The sequence below is a fragment of the Rhinoderma darwinii genome, chromosome 5 (assembly GCF_050947455.1).
Source record: "Rhinoderma darwinii isolate aRhiDar2 chromosome 5, aRhiDar2.hap1, whole genome shotgun sequence".
In the NCBI taxonomy this organism is placed as follows: domain Eukaryota; kingdom Metazoa; phylum Chordata; class Amphibia; order Anura; family Rhinodermatidae; genus Rhinoderma; species Rhinoderma darwinii.
This window is the reverse complement of record NC_134691.1, coordinates 41,593,675-41,617,492: the sequence shown is the minus strand read 5'-3', so window position 1 is coordinate 41,617,492 and position 23,818 is coordinate 41,593,675. Positions and strand designations below refer to the sequence as shown.

At 41.7% G+C, this 23,818-nt stretch overlaps 1 protein-coding gene across 1 annotated transcript in view; it reads right to left on the bottom strand.

Annotated features, from left to right (window-relative positions):
• Nucleotides 1-4,594: 4,594 nt before the first annotated feature.
• The window catches only part of RRM2B (ribonucleotide reductase regulatory TP53 inducible subunit M2B), a 77,161-nt gene continuing 57,937 nt past the window's right edge, over nucleotides 4,595-23,818 (bottom strand). The window contains exons 4-9 of the mRNA XM_075825902.1: nucleotides 23,023-23,156; nucleotides 21,548-21,642; nucleotides 17,591-17,724; nucleotides 15,943-16,047; nucleotides 8,434-8,547; nucleotides 4,595-6,670 (exon numbers count right to left, since the gene is read on the bottom strand). Coding sequence (XP_075682017.1) covers nucleotides 6,518-6,670; nucleotides 8,434-8,547; nucleotides 15,943-16,047; nucleotides 17,591-17,724; nucleotides 21,548-21,642; nucleotides 23,023-23,156 — 735 coding nt within the window. The 3' untranslated portion in view covers nucleotides 4,595-6,517. The remainder of the gene's footprint in view (nucleotides 6,671-8,433; nucleotides 8,548-15,942; nucleotides 16,048-17,590; nucleotides 17,725-21,547; nucleotides 21,643-23,022; nucleotides 23,157-23,818) is intronic.

The following is a 23,818-nucleotide window of genomic DNA, read 5'->3' as shown; positions in this document are numbered from 1 at the left end:
TGCCCGACGCAGTAGTATCATCATCAATACCGGGTAACATCACATGGCTCACCAAAGAGAAGCAGTTCCAGCCATCACATTAGGGGTGAATTTTGTATGGCCCGCGAGTTATGTTATAAATATCCAAATGGCCCATGGCAGAAAAAAGGTTCCCCACCCCTGATTTACAGTAATAGACAGGGAAATACTATCTTTGCTTATCTCATTTGCACCGAGAAATGGAAAGTAGTACTATCTGTGCCTTTATCATTTACAGTAAGAGATAGGGAGGCAGTACTATCTGTGCCTTTATCATTTAAAATGAGACAGTGAGGCAGTACTATCTTTGCCTGTATCAATTTACAGGAAGAGGCATTTCTCCCTGTGCTTTAATAATTTAAAGGGAAACATAGGGAGGCAGTACTATCTGTGTGTATCTTAAATACTGGGAGAGGTGAGTTTTCTTTTATCTACTTTTCAGACATAAGTCTCTTTTTATTAAAAAATAAACAATTAGGCAAGAGTTCTTTCATTGCAAACTTTATTACATGTAACTACAAAACTCATCTAATATACTACATTCATAAATACATGTATCATAAGTTAACACTGTACAGTGCTTGACTTTCCTTGAAATTCAGCATCTTAAGTTTTCGAAAACAAATCATATATTTTTGACAACCCCTTCTCAGAATGTAGTGCCCCAGTGATCAGCTAATAGTCAAGGGCCTGACTTCTCTAACAGGTAATATCACCAGAGAAGGCTCCGTGGTCATTTATTTTGTGGAGCCTTTCCCTTTAAAGTTCAGCCGCTTGTGTTGCAGAATTCTCTTTCTTCCTAATTGGCTAACATGAAGTTGTTATCATTGTCTACCATGTTACAGAACAGTGGAGCTGCAGCCTGGTCACCGGTCACTGATTCTACACGCCTGTTAGCTCAGGTTACACGTGCCACCCCCACCCCCCATAGCTGTCATTACACTTCTACACACTGCTTGAATTAGTGCTGAGGCTTCTGTGTGCACAGGATTTTATTAAATAGCAACTTCTCCCTACAGACACACAGAATGGAGTGTGCAGCCTGCAAGTGGATGAAGCTACCAAACAGCATAGGATTCAAGAATAGAAACCTAAATTTACACCATTTCTGCACCCTGAATGAAATGGGGACACTGGCACAGTGTGGAGGTACACTTTAATTATACCCAGTGGTCAATATCAAAATGGGCAGCTCAAGTGCCCTTTCTATGACCCTTAGGATAATCCTGCACCCCTATGCGCAATGTACAAACCCCCTTGTTTGTACATTGCAATTCTGGGAGTCCTATATATATATATATATATATATATATATATATATATATATATATATATATATATATATATACATATATACATACCCTATGACAGATATACAATCACATTCATAATTGGAGAGAGTAATATACTGTTTCAAATTAAAATTTCTGGAAATCCAGCTGTAGTAGTGGTGCACGTTAGTGCTCAAATATTAAAAAGTTTCCAAATATTACACATCTCTTCCCAACGGTCCTTGGAAGCGAATCAATTGACTGCCCTTTATTTACAACATACAATTATTGATCATATATTGCTATTCCATGACATTAGTGGGTGGGGCTATGACAACCTGCAGTCATATCATTTAACAAAATAATCGTATAAATATGATTTGAACATCAGGATCTAAGGCAATGCTGACACCTGGTGGTCATCACTGGTAGTGTTTACAAACGGCAAAGTCCCTAATGTGCCAACTTTAGCATTTCAGTTGAAGAAATTGAGCTATTGTATAAACTTGTAATATATAATATATGTAAAGAAAAATAAAAAAAATAATCCGGGGGGATTAGGGGATTATCATCCTGTGGCACTAACTTCAAACGTCATGAAGGTATTTGAACGTTTGGTTCTGCGGCATCTGTCAGGTATGTTGGGGGGGCATCTCGATCCACTACAATTTGCCTATCGTTGTTTTCCTGATCGTCCGTCGGCAGCACACATATGAGATGTTATCTCCCTAGATATAATTAGAAGAGAACAGGTTAACAAGCAATAACCAATTAACTAGTAATGCAAGGACCTCCTATATAAGGCCCAGGGAAACCCCACCTCCTTGTATTTTTATTTCTCTTCATGGTTAGAAGACTACAGGTGGGACTCTTTGGAGTCCTTATTTAGTTCTTTTCTTCCTTCCTTCTTTATCTATCATGCCGGGCTGTATACCAGAAGAGTTTCAGGTCCCTCGGCCCGAAGAGCCATTATGCCCCTTTGTTTTTTTTATTTCTTTATTTTAATTTAAAACTCTATGGCTGTGCTGCATTTGCTGCACGAATGTGTGTGTCCAACTTGCATATTGGACACACAAATATACCAGTGTCCTGCTTAGGCAGCCGTACCTGGTTTTCCCTTCTCAATGCACTTCCTGGGAATCGTGCAAAGAAGGTGCCGGTGTTTGACCATCTGACTCCGGGCAAAGATGGCGCGGGCACGATCTCGCATGCCATAAGATGATGCCATCTAAGGTAAATCCCTTGCTTGTTTCCGTGTGCGGGATGTAGTCGCAGTCTGGGTTTGGACGCGCGCATACATGGGATTTCGGAGGATATTTAAACTTTGGCGCTATGTGTTTGATTACACCATTGCCTAAACAGGAGAATCCTTATTCTTACAATTTCATGGCAAAGCCAAAGACCAGTGAAGCTACCCTGGCTAGATGGATAAAAGACACCATCAGTCTGTTATTCTCTGTCCGGGCAGATGGCTCCGATCCATGTAAAAGCTCACTCCACTCGTTCTATTGCAACCTCATGAGCAGAATTTGGTCTTATGCCCTTAGAACAGATCTGCAAAGCAGCAACTTGGGCATCACCTTCAACCTTCATCCGTCACTATAGGTTGGACGTTTCTGCTCCCGTGTGTTCAGCCTTTGGCAAAATGGTGTTAAATAAAGCGACTGGATCTCCCACCCCATAAATATTGCTTTACAAATCTCATATGTGTGCTGCCGACGGACGATCAGGAAAGCTGAAATTTGCTTACCAAAATTTTCATTTCCTGGAGTCCGGAGGCAGCACAGCTTCCCACCCTAATTAATTATTTTAACTGCTACATACCATACAAGGAGGTGGGGTTTCCCTGGACCTTATATAGGAGGTCCTTGCATTACTAGTTAATTGGTTATTGCTTGTTAACCTGTTCTCTTCTAATTATATCTAGGGAGATAACATCTCATGTGTGCTGCCTCCGGACTCCAGGAAATGAAAATTTCGGTAAGCAAATTTCAGCTATATGGATGTAGAGGATGTGGTGAGTTACCTGTTGCAAAGGGTATATTCACATTTGGAGGGGCAGGGAAATTCTGTTAGGATTGCCTACTTCGATTTCTTTAGTGCTTTTAATACAATTCGACCTGGTGTGCTGCGAGATAAAATGATTCTATGGAGGGTTGATCAAATAATTGTGAATTGGGTTCATAATTATTTAACTTCGAGACCACAATGTGTTCGCTTAGGGCTATGTATGTCGGAGATACACGTAGGGGCCCCGCAGGGAACGGTTTTAGCGCCGTTTCTTTTTTCGTTGTACACTTCGGATTTTAGATATAATTCATCTACCTGTCATTTAGAAAAGTATTCAGATGATACGGTTGTGGTCGGGTGTATTGTTAAAAATAACAACCACGAGTATAGAGAACAGGTGGCGAGGTTCTGTGCATGGTCGAAGGTAAGCTATCTGGAACTGAATGTGGGGAAAACAAAAGAGATGATAATTGATTTTAGTAAAAAGATTAGGGAGCCTGAGCAGGTTGAAATTAATGGTCAGTTGGTGTCAAGAGTAGATAATTATAAATACTTGGGTGTGTATGTGGATGATAAACTGGATTGGAGGAGAAATTATGATGTACTATACAAAAAGGGATGTAGCCGTTTGTATTTTCTGCGCCAATTAAGATCATTTGATGTGTGCGCTAATATGTTATATATGTTCTATATATCGGTTGTGGAAAGTGCAATATTGTCTGCGGTGGTGTGCTGGTACGGCAATGCGCGGACTATGGATATTAATAAAACGAAACAAGTCGATTAAGAAGGGAAGTAGTGTTATCGCAAGGAAAGTGGACCCTTATCTTTATATATATATTATTGTAATAGAGAGACATTTCCTGCTCTACAAACTCTGCTGTGGTTTCTGCACAGCCATAGATATTTAAGGCGTAAATGAGAATTCACGGAGCAAAAGTTAAGGAGAAAAAAATGAAAGTTCGGGGTGGCATTTAGTTAGCAGGACATTGGCTCTGATGTGACATTTACCGTTTTGGTCTCCGGATATGACGGTATATAGTGAATGTGCGCTAATAAGTCCTGTATGTCTCATCATATCTTAGTGAACTGAACCAGAAGATAAATTTACATTTGTTAGGTGTATTTTTCGTACAAATGTGACCATGAATTGTTTATGAGAATCTTGGCTTTCTGCGAGCCTCAACCTTAAAAATGTTTTCTGCTATTGTACAAGCAAAAAAATAAATAAATGAAAAAAATAAGAAAGCCCAAAATGTAAAGAAAACCAATGCAGCGTTCTCATCTAAAGAAATGTAAACTATCCAGTACTCACAGCCACGGGGCTGCCATTAGCTTATACTACCACGATATCAGCAGCAAGGTCATGCCACGTAAGAAAAGTTCTCCCAACATCTCCCGATGTCTTCTGAGGACTAAAGGAGATAACAGTGCAATTCAGGACACCAAAAACAGACACACGACTTTAAAGCTCCACCTTGCAAGCCAATATAAAGGGGTCTTCTGGAGAAATCTATTGAAAGCCTATGATCTGATCGGTTGGGGGTCCAATTAACCATTCAAGTGAATGTGGCTGAGCTGCCGTACCAGGCGAATGCGTCACTGAGCCTTTATAAACATTGAACGTCCCATTTGTTCTGCTGATTAATGGGGGTCCCAGGGACCAAACGCATAGTGATGGTCTCTCCTAAAGATAGGGAATCGATGCATATTACTAGAAAAACCCTATAGCTAATATCATAAGGAACTGCATTGTGATAAATTCCCAAACATGATCCGGTTACCTGTATCACACCATTTACAAAAAGGAGTGAGAAGATAGAGCAGCGGTGGGGGACACAAATTCCCCATGAATGCTCTGCCTGGCTTTTCAGCAGGTTACAAGCACAGTGGGTGGAGCAGTTTTTATCAGCTTTATGTATTCCGCTTACAGCGCAGGTGGAGCAGCAGCAGGGAATTTGAGGTGTATTATTGGAATCTCTCCTGTTTATGACGGGGGAACTTCTGATAATGCAAAGGTGGAGTGTCACTGTATTACTTGCATAGAAAATAAAACTATCCGAAATTAAAACTAGATATGTCTGGATAGATGAATAAATAACTTCTATCAACCCTAAAAATTATACCTAATTTCCACAGGGTTGGACAGCAATCTTCATATCAACAGTCAACTGATCTCATAGGAAACAGCAATCATCAGGATCATCTCCAATTTTTTGGATGAACACTATTGTTTCCTCTAAAAATTAAAGGCTATGTACAACTTTGCAGCCATCTTTTTGTATTTCTCCAATGCTCTAAAATAAAAACTATAAAGCAGATTTGCAAATAGTCTTAATAAAAAAACAAGATTCTACCTTGTTGTGTCTACAACTCCTATGCAGGGCTATGTGTCTCCATGGTTACAGACTTTAAGCAAAACTCATGAAGTCTGAAGTCATTTATTACTCCACTCTGCCACCCCTTTCCTGTTGGTAGGTTAGCCAAAAAAAAAGATTAAAGGAGGAACACGCTCTGTTTTTGTTTGTAGTCTGTAACCATGGAGACTCATAGGTCTGCATAGGAGCTGTAGACACAAAATGGTAAAACATTTGCAATACAAAATACAGTTGCATAGGTGGACGTATTCTTTAAATTCAGTCATGGTAATAATAATCATATCTCTGTGATTATAAGTGAGTGGTCTTCATACATAAGATATTTCATGGTTAATGTAGAGTCTTTGGCGTATTATATAGCAGCATCCACTTGTTAAAACACACGGGGGATGAGGATACGGGCCTAAGATTGCAGTGGCCTCACACCCACTTGTGCACACTGCTGTACTTATATGGGATATGATACAGCCATGTTAAAGGGGTATTCACCACAATAGACATTTATCATCTATCCAAAGGACAGCCCATAAATGTTGGATGGCTGTGGCCCCCTCCTTTGGAACAGGAGTCGGCTGACGGAAACAGCTGATTGTTGTACTGAGCTATTTCCGTCTGTCCCGTAGACTTGGAATGAAGCGGCACCAAGCATGCTCGACCACCGCTCCATTCAAACTGCTCCTCACTACGGTCGTGTAGTGAGGAGGAACGTGGGGTTTAGAAGCCGTGTCCTACTGATCGCTAGGGGTCCCAGCAATCATACATTTATGGCCTATATTGTGGCTAGGTGATAAATGTAATTTATGGGAAACCTCTAAGTACGCTAAGCACCCCTGCAGACAATCAGAAATCTGCATCCAACGTGAAGACATTATCCGCTGTTTTAGACATAACAGCAAAACGTTGATAATCAGACACACGCTTCTCAAAAAAATTGGTTTTTCCCTCCAGAGAAATATTCTCCATGAAGTCAAATGGATTTTCTGCATTAAATGCCTGGAATGAAAGAAAAAAAACGAAAGATATAAGTACACATTTCATGATCCTTTTTTTGATGCAAAATTCTGTGCTGATTAATTTCTTAATATATCTTTATATGAGTTAGCAATTAGTTCTTCTGAAAATGAGCTCTTAATCCCCTGCATAGACGTAGGTCTAAAAGATAACATGCTAGCTACCTGCAGCCACCACTAGAGGGAGCTCACTGCATACTGTCTTATTATTCACTTCAATGTAATGCAGTAATCTCCTGAGCTCCCTCTAGTGGTGGCTGCAGGTATCTAGCATGTAATCTTTTGAATCTATGTCTATGCACGGGATTTGGAGCTCTGCTTCCGAAAAAAAAGGTTCCAACCGCGATATAAGAAAGGTAATTTCCTGATATATAATCTATATCAATTTATCAGTTTAAATACCCCATGGCACCTCCCAGGCACTGGGTATAGCTGCTAGAACATGAGAACATGATGTCAACTTAATACAGTCACCATTAATGGCAGCTTTCATTCAGGATTAAATGATGCTAAAAGAGCATAAAGTGGTTATCCAGTTAAATATATTTGTAGAAAAATCTGATTAATAGTTTATGTTGAGAGACAGAATGCCATTGCGTAACTTCTGCCAAGCTACTTTTCTCCATCTTTGCGCTCAGTACAGTGCCAATCCAGATTTATACTGACAAGGAGGCTTGGCAGGACATAAACCAGACCTTCCTCTGTCTCTCACTGCAGTATTAATACTATTTCTGTAAAAAAAAATCATATTGTTCTTGGAAACAGTCAAAGAACTTGTTGACGGCTGCATTCCCTTACCACTCAGCTGAGCTCCAATAATGCATTGCGACAGTTGATTTTTCTGACATCAGATTACTAATCAGTCCCTGAGAGATTTCAGCTCTGGAATCTACAGAATTGTGAATGCAGCTGTAAAGTGTTCGGAGATGTTTACTGTCATGTAAAGTGTTCAAAACTCCAACATAAAAAAGTCCTTTCATAGGCACCTTTTTGAAGTTATTAAATATTGTATTAAGGGGTTGTCCGGGCACAGGACGGTTTTTCACACTGATGACCTATCCATAGGATAGGTCATCAGTAAATGATCGGTGGGAGTCTGAAACCCGGACCCCCGCTGTTTTGGCTGCCTCCGGGCAGCAGATGTTATGCAGTTATCGGTGTCAGAAGCAGATGGCTCCATACACTGTATAGCGGCCACGCTGTAGTATTGCAGCTCTGCTCCTATTCACTTGAACAGGAGCAGAGCTGCAGTACGGCCGCTATACTGTGACGGGTAGCCATATGCTTTCGGCATGGGCATCCGGTGCCCGAGTGCAGCCACAACAGATGATCGGTGTGGGGTCCTGGTGTCAGACCCCCACAATCATATACTCATGACCTATCCTGTGAATAGGTCATCAGCATGAAAAACCGCCCCGTACCCAGACAATCCCTTTAAGCTATATCTGGTTAAGAGAAAGCTGAGTGACAACCAATATACACAGAATTGTGGCTAGGTATGCTGGGAAAGCTGGGTGACTCCTGTCAGAGGTATAATAATGTCCATAATGGTGGCTGACCACCTTTCCCAGACAGCTCTACCTCCTGCTGCAAATGGGGACAGCTCGCTACGGTCTCCCCGTCGGTCACTATATCTTTCAATCTTGTATATCTGACATATATATATATATAATTTTAAATAAGTAATAGAGTATCAATGATGTGTCTACAAGAAACCTCGAATAACTGGAAATAAATGACATTTACCTTTGAAAACCCGAGTTCCCCCAGCAGTCGATCTGCCACAAATTCTATATAAGTCTTCATTAAGCTGCAGTTTATGCCAATGAGACCCACGGGTAAAGCTTCCGTCAGAAACTCCTGTGCAGAAAAAAAAGGTAATGAAACGCTGATCAAATGGATAATGTTCCCAATGCAACAAGGGTTATTAACCTTTATCCAGCGGCAGAGTTAATTCTTCAATTCCAAAATGATTGCCAACACCCGACTCGGTATTTATTATTAAAGGGCAGAAATTTTGTAAAAAGTTCTTCAAATGAAGCTTCAAAATCACAGGCAGCGGGATCATTCAATAATCATAGATACAGCTGTATAATCTTTTACATTTAACAGATTTAGTGCGACTTCTGTATGTAACTATTAATAATGAAATCATGAAATATACATCATACTCACAATATTCCTACAAAAAGTCTGTGTGTAGCCTTAGACTAGGATGTATGTAGTTTACAATCCTTCTATCCTTGCTGTGAATAATTCATCTGAAGAGGCACTGACTTTCTGGAGAGCTTGTGCTTCTACATAACAGAAAATCAGAGCACACAGAACTGCAGTGTAAAGCATGGGGGAGGGAAAGAGCAGTAATTTGAGCCACTGATGAGACAGGGTGTGTGTTTCAGGCTACCAAGCGGCTGATCTGCAGTCACTGATCATAGCTGTGAACTAATGTAACAGAGTCAAAAAGCAGCCAAGTTGGCAGAGAGTTACATGAGTGGGCACTTTGTGATACTTCACGGAATTTTCAATTTGGGTGGAGACATGTTTAAAGGGTCCCCAGACACATAGCTATACGATGCCCTAACAGAAGGTTTGGAAGGAGCTCCTCTGATTGGATGAGACTGCTCATGCTCCTTAATTACCATAATGCACAAAGCGCAGACGCTCTTACCAATCTCTATGTTATGGGCACCCTACAGATTCACTAACATTATAGGGTCTGTCTAGTGATAAGGGGATTTCCTGAATATGGCGATTGTGTGCTGGTGATGGCAAAAATTAAAAACCTACCAATTGGGTTTTACTAAAAATTATGCTCAGGGCCCCTGGCGCCCGTCACACCCATCCCCGCACATAACAAAGTCACATGACCAAGTCATCCAATGACATTGCTGTCAATATTTTTATATCACCATACTTCCGGACAGCCCCTTTAACCCCTTCAGGACTGAGCCACTTTTGGACCAAATGACAGAGCCTCATTTTTTAAATCTGACGTGTGTTACTTTATGTGGTAATAACTCGGGAATACTTTTACCTATCCAAGCGATTCTGAGACTGTTTTCTCGTGACATATTGTACTTTAAGTTAGTGAAAAAATTTGGTCGATATATTCAATATTTTTGTGTGAAAAACACCAAAATTTAGAGAAAATTTGCAAAAAATTAGCATTTTCTAAATTCAAATTTATCTGCTTGTAAGACAGATAGTTATACCACACAAAATAGTTACTAGCTAACATTTCCCATATGTCTACTTTAGATTGGCATCATTTTTTGAACATCCTTTTATTTCTCTAGGACATTACAAGGCTTATAAGTTTAGCAGCAATTTCTCACATTTTCAAGAAAATTTCAAAAGCCCATTTTTTTAGGGACCAGTTCAGTTGTTAAGTGGCTTTGAGGGCCTTATATATTAGAAACCCCCACAAATCACCCCACTTTAAAAACTTCACCCCTCAAAGTATTCAAAACAGCATTCAGAAAGTTTTTTTAACCCTTTAGGCGTTTCACAGGAATTAAAGCAATGTAGCGGGGAAAACTACAAATTTCATTTTTTTTGGCAGAAATTCCATTTTAATCCATTTTTCCTGTAATACTGAAGGTTTTTACCAGAGAAACACAACTGAATATTTATTGCCCTGATTCTGAAGTTTTTAGAAATATCCCACATGTGGCCCTAGTGCGCTACTGGACTGAAACAAAAGCCCCAGAAGCAAAGGAGCACCTAGTGGATTTTTGGGCCTTCCTTTTCTTAAATTATATTTCAGGCACCATGTCAGGTTAGAAGAGGTCTTGCGGTGCCGAAACAAAGGAAACACCCCAAAAAATACCCCATTTTGGAAACTAAACTCCTTGAGGAATTCATCTAGGGGTGCAGTGAGCATTTTGACCCCACAGGTGTTTCATAGATTTCATTAGAATTGGGCAGTGAAAATGAAAAATTACATTATTTTCCAATACCATGTATTTTTACCTCAAAATTTTTAATTTTTTCAACAAATAAATGAGGAAACGCACCCCAACATTTGTAAAGCAACTTCTCCAGAGTACGGAAATACAAAACATGTGGTCATAAACTGTTGTTTGGGCAAGCGGCAGGACTCGGAAGGGAAGGCACGCCATTTCGCTTTTGGAGCGCTGATTTTGCTGGATTCATTTCTCTGAACCATGTCGCATTTGTAAAGCCCCTGAGGTACCAGTACAGTGAAAACCCCCCAAAAGTGACTCCATTTAGGAAACTACACCCCTTGAGGAATTCATCTAGGTGTGCAGTGAGCATTTTGACCCCACAGGTGTTTCATAGATTTCATTAGAATTGGGCAGTGAAAATGAAAAATTACATTATTTTCCAATAAGATGCAGCTTTACCTCAAAATTTTTATTTTTTTCAACAAATAAATGATGAAAAGCACCCCAACATTTGTAAAGCAACTTCTCCAGAGTACAGAAATACCCAACATGTGGTCATGAACAGCTGTTTGGGGAAGCGGCAGGACTCAGAAGGGAAGGCACGCCATTTAACTTTTGAAGTACAGATTTTGCTGGTTTGATTTCTCGGCACCATGTCGCATTTGTAAAGCTCCTAAGGTACCAGTACAGTGGAAACCCCCCAAAAGTGACTCCATTTGGGAAACTACAACCCTAGAGGAATTAATCTAGGGGTGTAGTGAGCATTTTGACCCCCCAGGTGTTTCATAGATTTCATTCGAATTGGGCAGTAAACATGAAAAATTTCATTTTTTTCCACTAAGACGTAGCTTTAGTTAAAAATGTTTCATTTTCTCATCAAATAAAGGAGAAAAATCACTGTAACATTTGTAAAGCAACTTCTCCAGAGTACGGAAATACCCCATATGTGGTAATAAAGTACTGTATGAATACACATCCGGGCTCAGAAGGGAAGGAGCGCCATTTGGCTTTTGGAGAGCAGATTTTGCTGGATTGGTTTTTCTGCGCCATGTCGCTTTTGCAAAGCCCTTTAGGTACCAGTACAGTGGAAACTACCCAAAAGTGACTCCATTTGGCAAACTACACCCATTGAGGAATTCATCTAGGGGTTGTAGTGAGCATTTTGACCCCACAGGTGTGTCATATATTTTATTAGAAATGGGCAGTGAAAATGAAAAATTACATTACTTTCCAATAAGACGCAGCATTAGTTAAAAAATTTTCATTTTCTCAACAAATAAAGGAGAAAAAGCAGCGTAACATTTGTAAAGCAACTTCTTCAGAGTAGGGAAATACCCCAGAAGTGGTCATAAACTGCTATTTGGACACACAGCAAGGCTCTAAAAGGGAAGGAGCGCCATTTAGTATTTGGAGTGGAGATTTTACAAGATTTGTTTTTTGACACCATGTTGCATTGAGCTATAGTACCAGTACAGTGGTACCCCACAAAAAATTACCCCATTTTGGAAACTAGATGCCTCAAAGAATTGATCTAGGGATGTAGTGAGCATTTTGACCGCACAAGTGTTTTGCAAAAATGAGTAAACAATAGATGTTGCAGATTGAAAATTGCTGTTTTCCACAAATATGCCATTTCAGTGCCCAATGTGTTGTGCCCAGCTTGCACCACCGTAGACACACATGCCATAAATTGTTAAGCGGGTTCTCCAGAATACCCCATATGTGGTCATAAATTGCCATTTGCGTACACTGCCAGGCTCAGTTGGACCACCATTTGGCTTTTGAAGCGCAGATTTTGCTTGGTGTATTAGTGGTATTTCAGCTTATAATGTGGGGGCATATGTGAGCTGGGCGGAGTACATCAGGGTATATGTAAGCTGGGCGGAGTACATCAGGGTATATGTAAGCTGGGCGGAGTACATCAGGGTATATATAAGCTGTGCGGAGTACATCACGGTATATGTAAGCTGGGCGGAGTACATCAGGGTATATATAAGCTGTGAGGAGTACATCACGGTATATGTAATATGCGCGGAGTACATCAGGATATATGTAAGCTGTGCGTAGTACATCAGGATATATGTAATCTGTGGAGTACATCAGGGTATATGTAATATGTGCGGGTACATCAGGCTATATGTAACATGTGAGGAGTACATCAGGGTATATGTAAGCTGTGCGGAGTACATCAGGGTATATGTAAGCTGTGCGGAGAACATCAGGGTATATGTAAGCTGTGCGGAGTACATCAGGGTATATGTAAGCTGTGCGGAGTACATCAGGGTATATGTAAGCTGGGCGGAGTACATCAGGGTATATGTAATCTGTGCGGAGTACATCAGGGTATATGTAAGCTGTGCAGAGTACATCAGGGCATATGTAAGCTGTGCGGAGTGCATCAGGATATATGTAATCTGTGCGGAGTACATCAGGGTATATGTAAACTGTGCGGAGTACATCAGGGTATATGTAAGCTGGGCGGAGTACATCAGGATATATGTAATCTGTGCGGAGTACATCAGGCTATATGTAAGCTGGGCGGAGTACATCAGGGTATATGTAATCTTTGCGGAGTACATCAGGTTATATGTAATCTGTGCGGAGTACATCAGGGTATATGTAAGCTGGGCGGAGTACATCAGGATATATGTAATCTGTGCGGAGTACATCAGGGTATATGTAATCTGTGCGGAGTACATCAGGGTATATGTAAGCTGGGCGGAGTACATCAGGGCATATGTAAGCTGGGCGGAGTACATCAGGATATATGTAATCTGTGCGGAGTACATCAGGGTATATGTAAGCTGGGCGGAGTACATCAGGGCATATGTAAGCTGGGCGGAGTACATCAGGGCATATGTAATCTGTGCGGAGTACATCAGGGTATATGTAAGCTGGGCGGAGTGCAACAGGTCATAATAGGATGATGTAATAAATGGGGTGAATGAATAATTCATGGATTGGTGTGGTACGCTTGGAACCAATCCTTTATGCACAGGCCGGGTTTATTGGGTATTATACAAAATATCTGCGCTCCAGTATTGCCTTATATTTGACTTCTTCACTAGCCCTATAAGCCGCACAAGGCCCTAAAGTTTCCTCATCTCTGCTGCGTCTACAGGGTCCAGCAAATGACGATGTGGGGTATTTAGTGAAATTCTACTGGACCTAAAAATGAGTCTGGGCCGTCATTTAGAATCATTTTGCACCATTGCGTTTTGAGAGTCATAACGTGTTATTTTTCCGTTAGGGCGTGTGTGAGGGCGCGTTTTTTGTGGAACGAGCTGTAATTTTTATTGGTTCCATTTTGGGGTACATGCGATTTTTTTATCACTATTTATTCCATTTTTTGGGAGATGAGGAAACCAAAAAACAGCCATTCCAGCACGTTTCTCTTTTGGTTTTTTTGACAGTGTTCACCATGCCGTATAAACAACATGTTAACTTTATTCTGCGGGGCGATACGATTACAGCGACACCAAATTTATATCGTTTTTTTACGTTTCACTACGTTCCCACAGTAAAAATACTCTTCTAAAGAAATCATGTTTTAGTGTCGCCATTTTCTGACAGCCATAACTTTTTTATTTTTTAGTTGATATCGCTGCGGGAGGGCTTGTTTTATGCGTGACGAACTGTAGTTTCTATTGGTACCATTTTGCGTTACTTGCAACTTTTTGATCACTTTTTATTACATTTTTTTTGAGACAAGATGACCAAAAAATAAAATGCGGTCATTGTTTTTTACTAAAAAATTTTACGATATTCACCGTGCGGTAAAAATAATGTGATATTTTTATAGATCAGGCCGTTCCGAACCCGGCGATACCTATTATGTATAGTTTTTTTTCATATTTTCATGTTTTCTTTAATAATAAAGGAGTTGATCAGGGAAAAAGGGCAAGAGTTGTTTTTATTATTTATTTATTATTTATTAACTTTTATTTATTTATTTTTCTTTCACATTTTTTACTTTTTCTTTTACACTGACCTGGGGACTGGAAGATCTGGTCTTCTGATCCCCGGTACGATGCACTGCACTACTTATGTATGTACTTATGTAGTGCAGTGCATCGTAACTGTCATTCTTCATTTGACAGTTAGCGTATTAGGTCCTGCCTCGGGCAGGGCCTAATAGGCTACCGTACCTGGGCAACCAGGAAGCCTAGTAACGGCTTCCTGGTTGCCATAGCAACAATCGCCACCCGCGATCCACCGCGGGGGGGCCCGGGGGTTACAGAGGGAGCTCCCTCCCTCTGTAAACCACTTCAATGCGGCGGACGTCATTGACAGCCGCATTGAAGGGGTTAAATGGCTGCGATCGGCGGTAACAGCCATCGCAGCGGCATGTCAGCTGTGTATAACAGCTGACAGCCGCTGAAGATAAAGCGCGCACCGCTCCTGTGCTCGCTTTATCTGCAGGGCGTAACTGTACGCCCGTCTGCGGGAAATCACTTTGATTTCGGACGTATAGTTACGCCCAATCGCGGGAAGGGGTTAAGGGTATTTCCCAGGTTTCTATAAACATAGTTAGCGACGCTGATCACTCTGTGTGTATGGCTGTGTGTGTGTATACAGCAGGAAGATACATAGGAGGAGATTCATTATATTTCCAAAAAGTGGGTGGGGCTTAACAGAAGGGCGTGGCCAGACACAGCCCAATAGATTTACTTGATATCGATGGTGACGGAAACATCGCTAATGGTCTCCATTCGTCACCATTTCGGCAGGTTTCCGGTTTTCCGACCGAATCAATAGCGGAGTCGACTACCATTGATACCAATGGTGACTGAAACGGAAGCTGTGGTTTCACTTTCACTTTCCGTTGCGGGGTTCACCCGACGGAAACCTCCGACGGAACCCCGGAACGGAAAGCGAACGGTGATGTGAACAGGCCCTTAGTCAAGTTGGGCTATAGAATTCAAGAACAAACTCTAGAAAGTCAGGGTCCCTATGTGTAATAGTGAATAATACATAATAATATTAATAGCAAAGAAGACTGAATAATAACATTTTCTTCTTATACACTAGTACACGGGCATACATACAGTACCATAGAAGCAGAACATGCAGATGCTATAGGGACCAGCCCCGGTTGGCCCCATCCCCTTGGTTCCTGGGTAGCTGGGTCCGGAGCAGGACCCCCTCTTCAGAGGAACTACATTGTAAGCAAGGGGCGGGGGAATTAGTCTAAGGGTCATGGAAAGGTGGGGGAGGGGGAAACAAACACCGGGCCCTTGCATTCTGGGTGGCAAAACTCAGCACCATGATATGGCAGGGCATTTTGTTCTCTCTTCTCGGTGTGCCACTGCATAGAATAATTCCTATTACTTAGAAAACGTATTACCTGTTCTATTGTCACGGCACTGGCTATGATATCGGTGACTTGCTGTTGTGCGGGTTTATTCACCAGGTGGTGAAACATTAAACACGCAAAATCACAATGTAGACCCTGCAAATGAAAACAATGTCAGATATTACAGCCATGCAATACTGTACACATTTTTACATCAGGGAATTGTAATATAAGCAATTCCTTACAGGCCCTTTTAGATAGAAGCCAGCGTATCAATGAGATATTGCTTGGAGTTCGCCATCTCTCTGACCCCTAGTGATCTGCTGGGAAGTTACATCTGGCCATTCATTGGCCGCTGCGTGGGATATGTAGCTTTATATGCTGACCATTCAATCAAATGGGCAACCATGTAACGCAAGGACAGGCCGGCTCCGTCAGCGCGGGAGCTAGTCTTATGGAGCGGCTCTCCATTCTGGCTCATAGAGGGTGGCTGCGAGTGGCGGACCTTTCTATGGGTCCATATGCTCTAACAGGACACATGGACAAAGAATTGTATTCTAAGATATGTTTACATGGAGAATTCAATTCCACGGTTTCCACCTGATTGATTGTGCGGTTTACTCCCCTTCTAAGGTCCTAATACGGCCGCAACACATAGACCCCCCTTGGTTCAAACTGATCCTAGATCACCATAGAACCTTATTGGACTCTAAGTTCTGGTGAGTAGAACCGCAGATATTGGTTTTAGTAAAACTGTGGATAAGGAATGATGCCCTCCTTAGGTTTAAACTATAAGGCTATGTTTACACAGGTCGGTTACTCTGCGGAAAAAGTCTGCAGTGTATCTGACCAAGATCCCTCAGGGAATTCCGGCTCAAGGTTTGCAATCAAATTGTGTTTAATTTGTTGCCGATTTTCGGACCGAAAAGGCTGCTGTAGAAAGCAGAGGCTAAAAAAAAAAGTCCATACTCACCTCTCATTGCCACAGTGACACATCCCTGCCCATAACGTCTCGTCTCCATACAGCCGGCCTCCTTTGAATACGCTGCTTCCTATGTGAGCTTTGCAGCCTGTGATTGGCTGTGGCAGTCACATGGGACACAGCGTCATCATGATAAGCCGACAGCACAGAAAACTGCAGAGAGGACAAGGAGCCAATGCAACACCACGGGAGGTGAGTATGGACTTTTTTTCTATTTTAAATGGGAATTTAAAAAAATTCTGAATTACAGAATTTTTTCTGTTCCCTACTTGCGATTCTTGCTGCAGCTTTTCCGCGGCAAAAATTGTGACATTTTTTTTTCCCCATTGAACTTAATGTGAAAAATTTGCAACAAAAATGCAACGATTTCGCAACATAAATTGACAAGCTGTGAATAAAAAATCCACATCGCAGGTCAATTTATGAACGTATTTTTTCTGCAATTTGTTAAAATCTCACCCACTTTGCTGCTACTATAATAAACTGCAGATTTTCCATTCCCAAATCCAGACGGAAAATCTGCAGCTGATGCCTCTGTGAATATACCCTAAATATTATAAATGACATCAGAGTATACAGTATATGCACACAGCTTGCGGACTCATCCGTTACTAAGGACACCCAGCTCATTGGTGACGTCTTATATTCTTACAGTAGGGGGGACATTACCCCATATATAATATTAGGTTTAGATCTTATATGGACATGTGGTCCTACCTCATCCCGGCTGATCAGCTCATTGGAGAAGGTAAGTCCGGGCATCAAACCTCTCTTTTTCAGCCAAAAAATAGCAGCAAAGGATCCAGAGAAGAAAATCCCTTCTACAGCAGCAAACGCCACAATCCTCTCTCCTACAATGAAGACAATATGAGCCACAATTCTAGACCCACAGGTGGTTATAGACATGGGATAGCTGTCAACCATGAAGAGCTGACCGTTATCCGAATTAATTCCCTTATCAACTTGCATGTTATTTCAAAATATTGTGGGAGATAAAAGGAGGTCAGACACATGCCATGCCGCTTATCTCAGGAAGGGGGAATTATAGGACTAAACTGGTCAAATCCATTGCCTAATAATTCAGAAAATCTGATAACCCAGCACTGGTTTCCAGCACAGAACTGCATGATAATTTTGAAGAAGGGAAGAGAGCGCTGCATATTTTGTAATGCCACTTTCCATGTATTTTGGGCAGTCTTCCTCGAGCCTCTCTAATCTTTCAACTAAAGTTTATATGACTGTCAAATAATCAAAAATGTCTGATGGCACATTAATGCCAGATTAAGGCCTCATGCCCACTTCCGTTTTTTCCTTCAGGGTGCTAGCCGTTTTTTTTACGGTTATCCCCCTGACCCATTCATTTCAATGGGACCATGCACACTTCAGGTTTTTTTAACGGTCCCATTGTTCCGTTCCGACAAAAGTAGAGCATATCCTACTTTGGTGCAAGATTCCGTGACCGTGAGGCCCATACAAGTCAATGGGTCAGTCAAAAAAACTGAAGGCACACGGAAGGCTTCCGTGTGCTGTGCGTGTGTGATGGAGCCGTTGCCTAGCAATGGCCGGGCGGGCAGAAGTACACGTAGAGAGACATATTGCACTGCACTAATCGGCAGCCCCTTCTCTCTATCCAGCACTGATCGTCAGCCTCTTCTCCCTATCCAGCTCTGATCAGCAGCCTCTTCTCTCTATCAGTGCTGGATTGAGAAAAGGTGCAGCCCTTTCGGGCAGAGTTTCCGCAGCGGAATGCAGCGATAGAAAGAAAAAGAAGTTCATACGTGCCCCGTCCGTTGTCTTGGTGACACGTCCCTCTTTTGACATCCAGTCCGACCTCCCTGGATGACGCGGCAGTCCATGTGACCGCTGCAGCCTGTGATTGGCTGCAGCGGTCACATGGGATGAAACGTTAACCCAGGAGGCCGTACTGGAGGAAGAAGCAGGGAGTTCTGGGTAAGTATAAACTTATTTTTTTCTGAGTTGTGATTTTTGCAGCGGAAGTCGCTGCACTTGACTATTTGTTGCGGGTTTTTGAAGGAAACATTAGAAATCTATAGTGAGCGCCGCGCATGGTACTCACTGTCCAGCGGTAGTCACTGTCCAGGGTGCTGAAAGAGTTACTGCCGATCAGTGCAGCCCCCTCTCTCTATCCAGCACTGATCAGCAGCCTCTTCTCTCTATCCAGCACTGATCGTAACTCTTTCAGCACCCTGGAAAGTGACTACCGCTGGACAGTGAGTGCCATGCGCAGAGCTCACAATATAGATTTCTAATGTTTCCGGACCCTGTCGCTGTCCATGCTGTGTTCCACTACTCACAATGAAACGCTGTGCCTGCACTGATATCGGGTGCATAGTGTGAATGGGAATTAGTTTCCTCTCGGAAACGGAAACACGGAAGTGTACACGGAGTACACATGGGAACCACACTGATATAATCACGGACACACGGATCCGTGAAAAACGGCCGTGAAAACGGTGATGGAAGTGTGCATGAGGCCTAAAGGAATTTCTCTGTTTCTTAAGGCTCTCAGAACTGAAGATAAGATAAAAGTAGTGATAATAGAGTAGGAATTCTTCTGGACATCCAGTTAGTAGTCCTATTGAAGAGCACTACAATCAGCCTCTCCCCTGCCTGAAAATGGCTGATAACTGGGAACTATAGTTTGGAACAATACATTACCTTCACCTGCAAAGCAAATAGAGATAAAATAAGCATTAGGTTACGTTTCTTCACACGTTAATGATTTGCTGTGAATTTGCAGTGTTGATTCCACACTGAAAATCCACAAAAATATACAATAAGATGCAGGTGAATGGGATTTTAGAAAACCCCAACTCTGGCACCATGCACACGGGACGGAAATACTGCCGAATTTTCCATGCAGATTACAGCACTAGCTATGTGGATGAGATTTGAACATTTTACGCACGGAAATCAGAGCATGCTCATTCTGTCTGTTCCGAAAGTTCACAGCGAATGTATCCCTTTTCAATATACAGATTTGAGAGCATGCTCAGGAAATTTAAATCCAAAGCATGCCCTATCTGTCGCAGATCTAATCCATTGTATTGTGAGGAGTGAAAACCATGCCAAGATCTGCAGATTTACTTATTTACTGCTACGGGAAAAAGAGTCTGCAGTGTGTGAACGTACCCCAAAGGTCTTCTCATTTGTTATATATAAACTCCCTTATTAAAGGATACAATTATCTTTATTTTATGTGTGTTTCTACATAGATGGGTGGATGTTTTACATGGATTTAAAAAGTAATAATTTTCGGTCTTACTATTTATTCTATACAGTTATTTCCAGAATTATTTGGACAGTGACAGAATCTTCATGATTTGGGCTCTGCTGCCACCACATTGGATTTGAAATGAAACAACTGAGATACAATTGAAGTGAAGACTTTCAGGTTTAATTCAAGGGGTTGAATAAAAATATCCTGTGAAATGTTTAGGAATTGCAACCATTTTTCTACACAGCCTCCTCATTTCAAGGGCTCAAAAGTAATTGGACAAATTAACATTACCATAAATAAAAAAAAATGCAATACTTTGTAGAGAATCCTTTGCTGGCAATGACTGCCTGAAGTCTGGACCCAATGGACATCACCAAACGCCGGGTTTCCTCCTTTGCTAGGCCTTTACTGCAGCGGTATCCTTCTCTTGCACTGTCCGTAGCAGTGACACGCCCCCTTGCCGCAGCTGCAGAGGGGGCCCGTAATCTATTGTATTGCATTGTGCTCTGTGTTTGCGGTGGAGAGAGGAGAGGGGGCCGTTAAATTACAGCCCCCCCTCTCCTCCGCAAACTGCACAATACAATACAAACTGTGGGTCGCGTGAAGAACTCCATGGGGGGTTGCGAGGTCCCAGTTCCATTCAATGCTGGAGCAAGGAGCTGACATCTCCTTACTCCAGCATTTACTGTGCCCTGAGCAGCTCAACACAGACAGGCACGATGTAGTGACGTCATTGCGCCAGTCTGTGCCCAGTCACTCATAGCACTGACCAGAGGAGAAGGAGGATCCTCCACCCGGTGTAGGAACGGGGATAGGTCAGTAATTTTATTCTTTTTCTATTGTGCACAAATGGGGGCATTATACTGTATGGGGGGCTGATATGGCGGGGGGAATAATACTGTATGGGGGCTGGTATGGCGGGGGGCATTATATTGTATCAGGAGCTGATATGGGGGGGCATTATACTGTATGGGGAGCTCATATGGGGGGCATTATGAGGGCATCTAAACATCATACAGAAGGGTCTCCTGCTCAGGCATTCCTTCTATTAGCGAGAGCGGAGGGCCGCAGCAAAGAGTGGCAAACTGCAGGACTTGGCCCAACCACATATTCCATGGCTGTATATTCATTTGAATGGGCACAAAGAATTACCAATGTGTAGCCACCTGCAGTTTCCCCCCAGTTGATCTCCCCGGTTTCAGCTGCCAAACCCTGCAGTGATCAGCTAAACCTACTGGGTCTGCATTCAGAAAAGAAGTTGTTCTGATGGGTCAACCTCTGTATATACTGTATATATGATAAATCTAAATATATAGTCTGTGGTTCTTCTAATGTTGTTTCTAAGAAGCCAAGAAAGTGTAAGAAGCATGTAAGGAACATACGTCACGATATGAGTAGCTCTTTCTATAGCTCTCAAACGCAGTAATACATACCAAAAGAAGCTGTCCTGTTTGATATCCACTGCAAGGCCCACTCTGCTTTTTTTCGAATGCACGGCATTGTTTCAATAGCATTAAATAAAAAATCGCTAAAAAAATAAATTAAAAAAAATTTGTTAATTGTAAAACATCATTTATAAAACACTTAAAAAGTGTGCTCTTTCACATGTCAGTATTCTAGTCCGTGTGTTGGATCAGTATTTGTAATACGAAAAATGGATCCATAACACGGAAGATGTATAAAAGTTTTTATTATACTTTTTCCAGGTTTTGGCTTCCAAATACTGACCAAAAAACTGCTGTGTGAAAGTAGCCGAAAAATGCATATTAATATACAAACCTGATAGGAGGGGCACCTTATTACGTATGACAAATGCCCCAATTACACTGGAAAGTACAACTAAAGGCTCCTAAAGTGCCAATGGTGGGGTTGGTAAATAGCATACCCCATATACTCCTTCCCTGTGGCCTCTCAGACCTTATAAAGATAGACATGACCCTATGATGTATCCACCATATGACAGATCTAAATGGTCGCAACTGACCTCAATTGACCCCATTGGGGTTTCTATTTGTTTGACAATAGCTCTGCATATTGCGTAATTCCTGCCATTAAAAGTGACTGAAACCCTGAAAGATTCCTCCACCAAGTCGTTCAACACAGATGTGAACATACTTGGCTTTGCATATCTTCCATTGCTTTTTAATCACAATTGTATAATATTTTATTTTAATATGTTATCATTTGGTCAAATACAACAGTAAAGGGTTTGTCCGGTTTTTAAAAAAAAAATTATATGCCCTTTTAGGGAATTCTGAGTTAATGGAGGGGGGTCCCCTGTTCAGGATTCTCATCTCTTGGTCAGAATGGAGAGCGGTTACATAGAATTTGTCTAGCTCTGGAGGACCTGTCCTGTCCTGCACTACACAGACAGCCTATTTATATGCCTGGACACTGTGTAATGCTTAATTTCCCCTGTGGTGGCACTGCAGGGAATTTGAATACTTACTGCCAGGTTGCCCCACAGATTACAGCTGATCGCTGAGGGTCCCAGCAGGGGGACTCTTTGTGATCAGCTTATTGCCAACAGACCCGTCTAACAAATCAGAGTTGTCCAAAGCAGAGAACACCTTTCAATTTGAAATTCTGAAATATCAGAGAGCAGTGCACTGTGGGAGCTTAGACAAAAGTTATTAGGTCACATGACTGTCTGCGGAGCGCAAATAAGCTGAATACATATTAGTAATAGAAATAAGCAGAACGGATACTTTGGGTGGGAAACAGAACAAACAAAATCAATACAAGAGAAGTAAAAGAAAGTATTTATAAAGTTACTAAATTTTTTATGTGGATTTTAACTGTGGAGTTTCACTTTAAACAATATCTTGAGAACTAATCTAGCTAAAACGTGGTAACGTCTAGAAAATTAAATGATTAAATGTATTCCCAGCTTGTAATCCCTCCGTACCGTCTCCGAGGATCCTTGATATATGTCTCAATTAGCAGGCTGTACATTTCAGAGTGAATATTCTCAATGAGAATCTGAAAGCCATAAAAACATCGAGCTTCTGGTATCTGGACCTCCTGACTGAATCTTTCCACCTGAGATTAAAAAAAAAAACATTCATTAGGGCTTGTCCACGCATAGCGGAAATGGTGCGTATTTTCCCTCCGAAATTTCGGATGACAAATACGCAGCAGCAAAGTGGGTGAGATTTAACAAATCTCATCCACACGCTGCGCAATAATTCTGACCAGAAATTGACCTGCGGTGCGTAGTTTTCATAAGGCATCACGTCAATTCCTGCTTCGGAAAGTGGCCAGAATTTCTGCATTTTTCAGAGGAACGTCTGCTAGTTTTAACGGAAATGCTGCAGAAATTTTCTGCAGCGATTCAGTTATGTTTGGACAGGAACTTACAATGAACTAGATCACTCAGTAGTAGGGCTCATTCAGACGAGCGTAACACACGGACCCATGGATTTCAATGGGGCCATTCACACATGCAGGAGTTTTCACGCAGCGTGGGTCCGTTGCGTAAAACTCACACGCGTGAAACTTATACGCTCGTGTGAATGTAGCCGTAGAATTACAGTCAGAGCACATGCCATAGAGTAGAACCTGGGCTTTAAGAACGTGAAACATCTGTTTTTTTGGACGTCCTTCAGGCAGCACAGAAGGGTTAAATTTAATACGACACCTATAGGACAGAAGATAATAGATTAATTTAACAATCAAGATGTGGCCACACTCCCTATAAGGAC